The 12,821-nt window shown below is 43.4% G+C and overlaps 1 protein-coding gene across 1 annotated transcript in view; it reads right to left on the reverse strand.

Annotated features, from left to right (window-relative positions):
* The window catches only part of LOC311125063 (NBAS subunit of NRZ tethering complex-like), a gene marked incomplete at its 3' end in the record, with an annotated part of 70,910 nt that overhangs the window by 54,896 nt on the left and 3,193 nt on the right, over positions 1–12,821 (reverse strand). Inside the window, exons 3-4 of the mRNA XM_084199136.1 lie at positions 8,263–8,299; positions 7,957–8,034 (exon numbers count right to left, since the gene is read on the reverse strand). Of these exons, the coding sequence (XP_084055262.1) occupies positions 7,957–8,034; positions 8,263–8,299 (115 nt within the window). The remainder of the gene's footprint in view (positions 1–7,956; positions 8,035–8,262; positions 8,300–12,821) is intronic.

Below are 12,821 nucleotides of genomic sequence, written 5' to 3' on the forward strand. Positions count from 1 at the left end.
TGATAACTTGGCTATATACAGGGGGTACCAGTACTGAGTCCATGATAACTAGGCCATATACAGGGGGTACCAGTACTGAGTCCATGATAACATGGCTATATACAGGGGGTACCAGTACTGAGTCCATGATAACTTGGCTATATACACGGGGTACCAGTACTGAGTCTAATATAACTTGGCTATATACAGGGGGTACCAGTACTGAGTCCATGATAACTTGGCTATATACACGGGGTACCAGTACTGAGTCTAATATAACTTGGCTATATACAGGGGGTACCAGTACTGAGTCCATGATAACTTGGCTATATACAGGGGGTACCAGTACTGGGTCCATGATAACTTGGCTATATACAGGGGGTACCAGTACTGAGTCCATGATAACTTGGCTATATACAGGGGGTACCAGTAATGAGTCTATGACAACTTGGCTATATACAGGGGGTACCAGTACTGAGTCCATGATAACTTGGTTATATACAGGGGGTACCAGTACTGAGTTCATGATAACTTGGCTATATACAGGGGTACCAGTACTGAGTCCATGATTACTTGGCTGTATACACGGGGTACCAGTACTGAGTCTATGATAACTTGGCTATATACAGGGGGTACCAGTACTGAGTCCATGATAACTTGGCTATATACAGGGGGTACCAGTACTGAGTCCATGATAACTTGGCTATATACAGGGGGTACCAGTACTGAGTCTATGATAACTTGGCTATATACAGGGGGTACCAGTACTGAGTCCATGATAACTTGGCTATATACACGGGGTACCAGTACTGAGTTCATGATAACTTGGCTATATACAGGGGGTACCAGTACTGAGTCCATGATAACTTGGCTATATACACGGGGTACCAGTACTGAGTTCATGATAACTTGGCTATATACAGGGGGTACCAGTACTGAGTCCATGATAACTTGGCTATATACACGGGGTACCAGTACTGAGTCCATGATAACTTGGCTATATACAGGGGGTACCAGTACTGAGTCCATGATAACTTGGCTATATACACGGGGTACCAGTACTGAGTTCATGATAACTTGGCTATATACAGGGGGTACCAGTACTGAGTCCATGATAACTTGGCTATATACACGGGGTACCAGTACTGAGTCCATGATAACTTGGCTATATACAGGGGGTACCAGTACTGAGTCCATGATAACTTGGCTATATACACGGGGTACCAGTACTGAGTCCATGATAACTTGGCTATATACAGGGGGTACCAGTACTGAGTCCATGATAACTTGGCTATATACACGGGGTACCAGTACTGAGTTCATGATAACTTGGCTATATACAGGGGGTACCAGTACTGAGTCTATGACAACTTGGCTATATACAGGGGGTACCAGTACTGAGTCCATGATAACTTGGTTATATACAGGGGGTACCAGTACTGAGTTCATGATAACTTGGCTATATACAGGGGGTACCAGTACTGAGTCCATGATAACTTGGCTATATACACGGGGTACCAGTACTGAGTTCATGATAACTTGGCTATATACAGGGGGTACCAGTACTGAGTCCATGATAACTTGGCTATATACACGGGGTACCAGTACTGAGTTCATGATAACTTGGCTATATACAGGGGGTACCAGTACTGAGTCCATGATAACTTGGCTATATACAGGGGGTACCAGTACTGAGTCCATGATAACTTGGCTATATACACGGGGTACCAGTACTGAGTTCATGATAACTTGGCTATATACAGGGGGTACCAGTACTGAGTCCATGATAACTTGGCTATATACAGGGGGTACCAGTACTGAGTCCATGATAACTTGGCTATATACAGGGGGTACCAGTACTGAGTCGATGTGCTGGGGTACGAGATAGTTGAGGTCGATACTATACATCCGATCAGGCCTTTACGGTAGAGTGGCCAGACGGAAGCCACTCCTCAGCAAAAGACACATGACAGCCCGCTTGGAGTTTGCCAAAAGGCACCTAAAGAACTCTCAGACCATGAGAAACAAGGTTCTCTGGTCTGATGAAACCAAGATTGAATTCTTTGGCCTGAATGCCAAGAGTCAAATATAACAGAAATACCTTATTTACATAGGCATTCAGACCCTTTGCTATGAGATTCGAAATTGAGCTCAGTTGCATCCTGTTTCCATTGATCATCCTTGAGATGTTTCTACAACTTGATTGGTCTACAACCTGAGGTAAATTCAATTGATTGGACATTAATTGAAAATGCACACACCTGTCTATATAAGGTCCCACAGATGACACTGCATGCCAGAGCAAAAACCAAGCCATGAGGTCAAAGGAATTGTCCATAGAGCTCCAAGACAGGATTGTGTTGAGGCACAGATCTGGGGAAGGGTACCAAAATATGTCTGCAGCATTGAAGGTCCCCAAGAACACAGTGGCCTCCATCATTCTTAAATGGAAGAAGTTTGGAACCACCAAGACACTTCCTAGATCTGGCCGCCCGGCTAAACTGAGTAATCAGGGGAGAAGGGCCTTGGTCAGGGAGGTGACCAAGAACCCGATGGTCACTCTGACAGAGCTCCAGAGTTCCTCTGTGGAGATGGGAGAACCTTCCAGAAGGACAACCATCTCTGCAGCACTCCACCAATTAGGCCTTTACGGTAGAGTGGCCAGACGGAAGCCACTCCTCAGTAAAAGGCACATGACAGCCCGCTTGGAGTTTTCCAAAAGGTACCTAAAGACTCTCAGACCATGAGAAAAAAGATTATCTGGTCTGATGAAACCAAGATTGAACTCTTTGGCCTGAATGCCAAGCGTCACGTCTGGAGGAGAGCTGGCACCATCCCTACGGTGAAGCATGGTGGTGGCTAGGGCTGTGGTGAAGCATGGAGGTGGCTAGGGCTGTGGTGAAGCATGGGGGTGGCTAGGGCTGTGGTGAAGCATGGGGGTGGCTAGGGCTGTGGTGAAGCATGGGGGTGGCTAGGGCTGTGGTGAAGCATGGGGGTGGCTAGGGCTGTGGTGAAGCATGGTGGTGGCTAGGGCTGTGGTGAAGCATGGTGGTGGCTAGGGCTGTGGTGAAGCATGGAGGTGGCTAGGGCTGTGGTGGTCAAGGAATTTCATCATCCAGTGTTGGTCCAGCAAATAACTGTCAGTCTCACGATAATTGACTGTTAATTAACGAACACATTTAGCATCTCCTGGCTGCAGACCTTTGGAACGTAAACATTTAAAAAAGTCTAATAAATCCATGTAATATAGCCTACACCTTCACAATAAATCCATTATTTATTTTAGACAGGTCTAAAGACGCATGATATGAAGAAAATGTAGTCTATTTTAGAAAAACAGAATAGCATACTCTGAGTTGCCCTTATGTTAGGTCCTGATCTATGCCATATGGCTGTGGGCTACACTAGTTCATTTAGCAGACGAGACTTGCTTAGAATTCCGTGGCATTATTTGATATTATTTTATAGTATGAAGAATAGAATTGAACAAAGCTGAATAAAATACAGCCTCACCAGCAGGCTACATCTACCACCCAGCCTCACCAGCAGGCTACATCTACCACCCAGCCTCACCAGCAGGCTACATCTACCACCCAGCCTCACCAGCAGGCTACATCTACCACCCAGCCTCACCAGCAGGCTACATCTACCACCCAGCCTCACCAGCAGGCTACATCTACCACCCAGCCTCACCAGCAGGCTACAGATACAGGTCCAGACACACCACCCTCATTTACAAAGGCTCTAGAGAGGGGGAGTCTTGTCTTAAAATGAAAGGGAATCGATGTTTATGCAGATTTAACCATTGCAAAGGTTTCTGTGGGGTTCTCTACTGTATCCCGTGAGTGAAAACTCCCCCACCTCCCCTATACTGCTGCCTCTCCAACCTCCCCCCACCTCCCCTATACTGCTGCCTCTCCAACCTCCCCCCACCTCCCCTATACTGCTGCCTCTCCAACCTCACCCCACCTCCCCCATACTGCTGCCTCTCCAACCTCCCCTATACTGCTGCCTCTCCAACCTCCCCCCACCTCCCTTATACTGCTGCCTCTCCAACCTCACCCCACCTCCCCCATACTGCTGCCTCTCCAACCTCACCCCACCTCCCCTATACTGCTGCCTCTCCAACCTCACCCCACCTCCCCTTATACTGCTGCCTCTCCAACCTCCCCCCACCTCCCCTATACTGCTGCCTCTCCAACCTCACCCCACCTCCCCTATACTGCTGCCTCTCCAACCTCCCCTATAATGCTGCCTCTCCAACCTCCCCCCACCTCCCTTATACTGCTGCCTCTCCAACCTCCCCCCACCTCCCTTATACTGCTGCCTCTCCAACCTCCCCTATAATGCTGCCTCTCCAACCTCCCCCCACCTCCCTTATACTGCTGCCTCTCCAACCTCACCCCACCTCCCCCATACTGCTGCCTCTCCAACCTCACCCCACCTCCCCCATACTGCTGCCTCTCCAACCTCACCCCACCTCCCCTTATACTGCTGCCTCTCCAACCTCACCCCACCTCCCTTATACTGCTGCCTCTCCAACCTCACCCCACCTCCCCCATACTGCTGCCTCTCCAACCTCACCCCACCTCCCCCATACTGCTGCCTCTCCAACCTCACCCCACCTCCCTTATACTGCTGCCTCTCCAACTTCACCCCACCTCCCCTATACTGCTGCCTCTCCAACTTCACCCCGCCTCCCTTATACTGCTGCCTCTCCAACCTCACCCCACCTCCCCTATACTGCTGCCTCTCCAACCTCACTCCACCTCCCTTATACTGCTGCCTCTCCAACCTCACCCCACCTCCCTTATACTGCTGCCTCTCCAACCTCACCCCACCTCCCCCATACTGCTGCCTCTCCAACCTCACCCCACCTCCCCCCATACTGCTGCCTCTCCAACCTCACCCCACCTCCCCTATACTGCTGCCTCTCCAACCTCACCCCACCTCCCCCCATAGTGCTGCCTCCCCAACTTCACCCCACCTCTGTTGGGACAAGTGATCTATTCACTTACTGGTGAACAGGGAGCCACGTAGGATTAAGACTTGTCAATTGATAACTGGCGAGACAGAGTTCCTAACAGAAGCTTCACAGACCACAATGAGAAAGACGTCTGAACAGACATTTTCCATCACCACTGTAATTTATAGAAAACTGATTTCTGCCGCATCAGTTGATAGAAGTGTGTTAATATGTGTAAGAGATGTTATATGAAATGCTGGTCTAATAATATGATCTACAAATGCTGGTCCAATAATGTGATCTACAAATGCTGGTTCAATAATGTGATCTACAAATGCTGGTCCAATAATATAATCTACAAATGCTGGTCTAATAATATAATCTACAAATGCTGGTCTAATAATATAATCTACAAAAATGCTGGTCTAATAATATAATCTACAAAAATGCTGGTCTAATAATATGATCTACAAATGCTGGTCTAATAATATAATCTACAAATGCTGGTCTAATAATATAATCTACAAATGCTGGTCTAATAATATAATCTACAAATGCTGGTCCAATAATGTGATCTACAAATGCTGGTCTAATAATATAATCTACAAATGCTGGTCCAATAATGTGATCTACAAATGCTGGTCTAATAATGTGATCTACAAATGCTGGTCTAATAATATAATCTACAAATGCTGGTCTTATAATATAATCTACAAATGATGGTCTAATAATATAATCTACAAATGCTGGTCCAATAATGTGATCTACAAATGCTGGTCTAATAATATAATCTACAAATGCTGGTCCAATAATGTGATCTACAAATGCTGGTCTAATAATGTGATCTACAAATGCTGGTCTAATAATATAATCTACAAATGCTGGTCTAATAATATAATCTACAAATGCTGGTCTAATAATATAATCTACAAATGCTGGTCCAATAATGTGATCTACAAATGCTGGTCTAATAATATAATCTACAAATGCTGGTCTAATAATATAATCTACAAATGCTGGTCCAATAATGTGATCTACAAATGCTGGTCTTATAATATAATCTACAAATGCTGGTCTAATAATATAATCTACAAATGCTGGTCCAATAATGTGATCTACAAATTCTGGTCTAATAATATAATCTACAAATGCTGGTCTAATAATATAATCTACAAATGCTGGTCTAATAATATAATCTACAAATGCTGGTCTAATAATGTGATCTACAAATGCTGGTCTAATAATGTGATCTACAAATGCTGGTCTAATAATATAATCTACAAATGCTGGTCTAATAATGTGATCTACAAATGCTGGTCTAATAATATAATCTACAAATGCTGGTCTAATAATATAATCTACAAATGCTGGTCCAATAATGTTAAATGTTGCATAGTACTTGTTAGTACACAGTCCATTCCATAGAAATTGGCGCCTAGTCATGTGGTCATAAGTCCCACCTCCTGGGTCAGGTTCTACCTGACATTACATCATATGTTAAATAACCCTGTTTAATAAAGCCCTAAATCCCTCATAACTGGTGAAATAGCTGTCAATCACCCTCACAAACCTCATTCTGCTACTGACATGTAGGACATTGGAAGTACATTACACACAGGAAAATACACGGAGACACACTGAACAACAAAAAACAAGCTAACTAGCCTACATCACTATAGATACATGATCACTACAAAAAGACCAAGACAGGAGTTTGACACGCTGAGTGCAATCCCTTGGTAGGGCCCATGGAAAGGGGACATTTGGGTACAGTATTATCAAATTCCCCTGCCAGTCTGTAGGGCTGGGAATTGACCTCACGATACAATATCACCATACTTAAGTTGCCGATTCTATATGTATTGAGATTCTCACGATTCTATATGTATTGAGATTCTCACAATTCTATATGTATTGAGATTCTCACGATTCTATATGTATTGAGATTCTCACAATTCTATATGTATTGCAGTTCGATTCTGTGATTTTATTGTGACCCAATGTTCGAAACAGATTGCCCACTATATGTCCGCTGCAGAGAGACAAGAGAGAACCATGAGAAAATGAGTTTATCAGTCATGGAAATAAGTGTTGAAAACATGTTGGCTCCCTATTTAAAAAGAAGATGGAGAAAAGCAAAACAATTATCTCGCCCTCCCTCTCCAATCATCCCCCCCCCCCCCGCCAAAAAAAAGAAAGGCCTATAAATACATTTGTTGCCAGAATGAACGGGAGAAGAAAAATCCCATTGCGAAATAATTGATGGAAATACATTTCACCGTCATGCTTATCGGTCTCTAGGTTAATTTGCATAATTTCGTAGAATGAAATTGGTGTGTATTTTGGTTGATCATCATGCATCTTATTTATCCAACACAACTATCAGACAGCATCCAGAGCCGATTCAGAGGGGAGTTCTCCTGTAGCTCTCAGCTGGTTGCTGCTGGAGTAAAACATGGGCTTTTATAAAGACCATTCATTGAGCAACAATTCTAAATGCAATCGCGTATTAAAAACAGTTTTTTGGTGCACCAAAATTAAATTTAAAAAAGAGCTACTAGATTTTTTCCCCCTCAACTGGTATTTGAAGTGTGCATCCCATTCACCATTTAAGGCAACAGGCTTTTAGCACGTCAACATGTGAGTTGGAGGCATTTTGAAAACATTATACTTTCTGAAGGCACTCACACCCCTTGACTTCCCACATTTAGTTTCAGCAGGAATTTAAAAAAATTAAATAAAAAATGCACTGACTATGTGGCTAAAATGACTGACTAAAACTAGACTAAAATTGTCCAGAGTTTTAGTCAACTGATAAGAAAAGATGAAGACTAAAAGGTATATTAAGACAAACTAAATCTAATTCATACGGACAGATCTGGGTCTCAATGGCGACTCCCTGTTCAAAACAAAAGGTCAAATAAAAATAAATACACAAAAAAGGTCAGAGGTTGACTTGATGTGAATGTATGAAGGTTCTGGTGTGGTTTGGCGTGTGTACGGTACGGTACCTTGCTAGCACCAGTTGCCAGTTGATCTGCTTGTTTGCCAGTCGGACCAGACCAGGAGGCAGAGAGGAGCTAGAGGGACTGGTACAGGGTCACAGTTATTCAGTCAGCTATTACGGACCACAACAGGACCAATACCAATAGCATAAAACATTACAGCAATATCAAATTGTCACTTTCACAAAACTAAAACACGGTTTTACTAAGGTGGAAAGAGTTTAAGCCTACAGGGGTAAATAGCATGTAATGAAATAGTCGTAAAACCTTGAGGACAGGTTTCTTTTGATGTGAGTAATATAAAGTTCTTACCTGTACCACAGGTAATGCAGGATGAACCTGAAAGGCCCTACAATAGACATGGAGAACACACAGTGATGAGTGGGTACGATCATATGTCCACGTATTGAGGAAGTGGAAGTTCTAGTGTCCTCCAGCGCAAGGGTAATGTTCAGCCCTGTCCCAAATGGTGCCCTGTGCCCTGTGCCCATTCCCTTTATCAGGGTTCTCCAACCCTGTTCCTGGAGAGCTACCCTCCTGTAGGTTGTCATTCCAACCCCAGTTATAACTAACCTGATTCAGCCTATCAACCAGCTAATTATGCGCTAGATTAGGGTTGGAGTTAAAACCTACAGGAGGGTAGCTCTCCAGGAACAGGGTTGGAGTGAAAACCTACAGGAGGGTAGCTCTCCAGGAACAGGTTTAGAGTTAAAACCTACAGGAGGGTAGCTCTCCAGGAACAGGGTTGGAGTTAACCTACAGGAGGGTAGCTCTCCAGGAACAGGGTTGGAGTTAAAACCTACAGGAGGGTAGCTCTCCAGGAACAGGGTTGGAGTTAACCTACAGGAGGGTAGCTCTCCAGGAACAGGTTTAGAGTTAAAACCTACAGGAGGGTAGCTCTCCAGGAACAGGGTTGGAGTTAACCAACAGGAGGGTAGCTCTCCAGGAACAGGGTTGGAGTTAAAACCTACAGGAGGGTAGCTCTCCAGGAACAGGGTTGGAGTTAACCTACAGGAGGGTAGCTCTCCAGGAACAGGGTTGGAGAGCACTGCCCTATATAGCGAACTACTTCTGACCAGGTCCATAGAGGGTCAAACGCCGCAGGGTCGGCCCACAAAATGAGTGCCTTTTGGGTCCCTTTGATAAAGTAAAAATTGGGAAGCAATTTTAATTTAAAAAAACCCATTATATTAAATGAAGTGCCCTTTAATACAGAACACATGGAAATTAATAAATCAGCATTACATAAGGTAAACCAGTGGTTACCAACCGGTCATCGCGATGGACTGGTTGATCTCCAAGGCATTCCTTGTCCATTAAACATTTCTGTTAAAAAAAACAACAACGATAAAGCTTTCCAATGTTTTCAATTTTTTTACGCGCTGTTGGCAATAGGTGCACTTTGATTCAGCAGCACTGGTGCCGGGGAGGCAAAGTTATCCCATTTCATGTGTCTGACGGTACAACTCCGCCTACCCGGCAGGCCCAGAGAGCAAATCAAGTGCACCTATAGGCCAACCGCTGGCCAATCAGATAGCTCAGATCACCATGTCTGCAACATTTTCCTCGAGCCACAGACTGTAAAACGAAGCCTCGAGCGCACAGCAGAGTTGGTAGTGTGAGTAGGGCCCGTAACCGTCAAAACCATTTAAAATAGGCCTACATTATTTTCATGTAGATAAACTTCACCTAATAGCGATAGTGTTTCCTAATGATTATAAGCAGTTGTTTTGCTAACTTAGTCTATTAAACGTTCTCCTTCTCCTTCTCCTTCCAACTTTCCTTTGATGCGCCAGAAGCTAATCTGGAACACAGGACATGGCACTGCAGTAAACTAATAAAAAGGGTCGATTTTATTTTATACACTGAACAAAAAAACAAATATTTTTTAAAAAGCTACATGCAACAATAAATATTTTACTGAGTTACAGTTCATGTAAGAAAATCAGTCAATTGAAATAAATGAGGCCCTAACCTATGGATTTCACATGACTGGACAGGGGAGCAGCCACTTGGCAGGCAAGCACACCCTATGGCCTTTATTACAGACAGAAATACTCCTCAGCCCCCCTCCCCTCCTCAGACGAGGTCCTGGGCTGGTGCGGTTACAAGTGGTCTGCGGTTGTGAGGGTTATCTCGGCAAAGGAGAAATGCTCACTAACAGGGATGTAAACAAATTTGTCCACAACATTTGAGAGAAATACGTTTTTTTGTGCGTATGACAAATGTCTGGGATTTTTTTTATTTCAGCTCATGAAACAAACACTTTACATGTTGCGTTTATATTTCTGTTCAGTGTACAACGCACATTTGTATTGCTTGCTAGTAAATACAATTTGTCTTTTAAAAAAGGTTGGATGTGTCTGACTATAGGTTGTACGCTAATGATGTTACTGCACTGTCGGAGCTGGAAGCAGACGTTTCACCCGCAATAACATCTGCTAAACACGTGTATGTGACAAATAACATGTGATTTGATTTGATTTAATGTCGTGTCAAATGGACAATGCACCAACCCTCTACATCCTAGCATGGTTTGACTTGATACGGAATCTTTTTTTTAAATGTATATACTAATCAAGTCTGTTTATGCCAGGTCCGGGCCGATAAGCAGCACTAGGCGAGACAACAACAAAAATGGACGCCCTCCTATCCACGCAAAGTAGCCTAGGCTATACAGTGTCGGCCCACAATGCACTTTTCTGAATGCCCATGTGGTAGCCTACCGTTTGTAAAACAGCCAATTTACCGTTAATCCCTGGATACATTAAAATGTTTGTTAACGCATGTATTAATTACAGTAATTTGTCGTACTCGTTCTCAGATGGAAACGTTGTTTAGAATTCTCAACCTGCTCCACTTCTGAGAAAACAAGTTTGGGATTATTTCATAGCATCATTGAAGTGTTCATGGTACTTACGGTCATCATTTACATAAATGTACCCGGCCTGCTTCTCGCAAATGGAAGAAAGTTCCCAGCTGGGCTTCTCAGTCAATTTGTCTTCATTTTACATTTTAGTCATTTAGCAGACGCTCTTATCCAGAGTGACTTACAGTTAGTGAGTGCATACGTTTTTTTTTTTTCATACTGTCCCCCCGTGGGAAACGAACCCACATCCCTGCCGGCCAAACCCTCCCCTACCTTGGACGACGCTGGACCAATTGTGCGCCGCCCATGGGGTCTCCCGGTTGCGGCCGGCTGCGACAGAGCCTGGACTCGAACCAGGAACTCTAGCCTTAGACCACTGCGCGACTCGGGAGTCACCTCACGTTTTTTGTTAAATATCCATTCAATTTATAGTAGTTCCTCACAGTATTTTAAAAATCTTTACAAATCCTCTTCCCCTCGATAACCAGCGTTGCTGATAAATAGGTTTTAGACATGTTGCGTGCATTGGTTTATATTTTAATGGATTGTAAAATTAATCTTCATACTTTAACATAGCGGTTCCCTTCATTAGAGCCAACTACTCGGTTTAAGCTAGAAACACCGTTAAAATGTGCAGACTGGTCTGGAATAGTGTGCTACAGGCGGTGTCCGAGGAAGGCCCTACGAATTGTCAAAGACTCCAGCCACCCTAGTCATAGACTGTTCTCTCTGCTACCACACGGCAAGCGGTACCGGAGTGCCAAGTCTAGGTCCAAAAGACTTCTCAACAGCTTCTACCCCCAAACCATAAGACTCCTGAACAGCTAATCATGGCTACCCAGACTATTTGCATTCCCACCCCACCCCATCCTTTTACGCTGCTGCTACTCTGTTAATTATTTATGCATAGTCACTTTAACTCTACCCAGATGTACATATTACTTCAACTACCTCAACTAGCCGGTGCCCCCACACATTGACTCTGTACCTGTACCCCCTGTATATAGCCTCCCTACTGTTATTTCCCATTGACTCTGTACCGGTACCCCCTGTATATAGCCTCCCTACTGTTATTTCACATTGACTCTGTCCCGTACCCCCTGTATATAGCCTCCCTACTGTTATTTTATTGCTGCTCTTTAATTATTTGCTATTTTGTCTTTTTACTGCATTGTTGGTTAAGGGCTGTAAGTAAGCATTTCACTGTAATGTCTGCACCTGTTGTATTCGGCACATGTGGCAAATAAAATGTGATATTTTGTCCACCTTCATTCACTTTAATGTGACTTTTTTCAATATTACTAAAGCTCCCCATTATGACATCACTTCCAACTTCCATTCACTGCAAATACAACAATGCAACTTTTGACAAATCAGCTACTTTGACCACTTTGCCAAACAATTACACAAAAAAGTTATGGTATGACATCTTCCTCTACTTTTCTGCTATTAAAAATCTGAAACTATAACTGAATTATCTGGTACCGATCAAACTTTACCGCTGTTTAAGTGACTGCATCAACACCATTCTGTAACAACTGACATTTTGACCACTTTCCAAACAAGTTCCAGGATATGACATCTTCGTCTACTTCTGTGCTATTCAAATCTGGAAATATGAACAGAAATATACAGCTGTGGAAAAAATTAAGAGACCACTGCAAAATTATCAGTTTCTCTGGTTTTACTATTTATAGGTATGTGTTTGGGTAAAAATAAATGTTTTGTTTTATTCTATAAACTACTGACAACATTTCTCCCATATTCCAAATAAGAATATTGTCATTTAGAGCATTTATTTGCAGAAAATGACAACTGGTCAAAATAACAAAAAGATGCAGTGTTGTCAGACCTCGAATAACGCAAAGAAAATAAGTTAATGTTCATTTTTAAACAACACAATAGAAATGTTTTAACTTAGGAAGAGTTCAGAAATCAATATTTGGTGGAATAACCCTGATTTTGAATCACAGCTTTCATGCGTCTTGGCATGCTCTCTACC

The sequence above is a fragment of the Coregonus lavaretus genome (genome assembly GCF_964263955.1).
Source record: "Coregonus lavaretus genome assembly, contig: HAP1_SCAFFOLD_1394, whole genome shotgun sequence".
In the NCBI taxonomy this organism is placed as follows: domain Eukaryota; kingdom Metazoa; phylum Chordata; class Actinopteri; order Salmoniformes; family Salmonidae; genus Coregonus; species Coregonus lavaretus.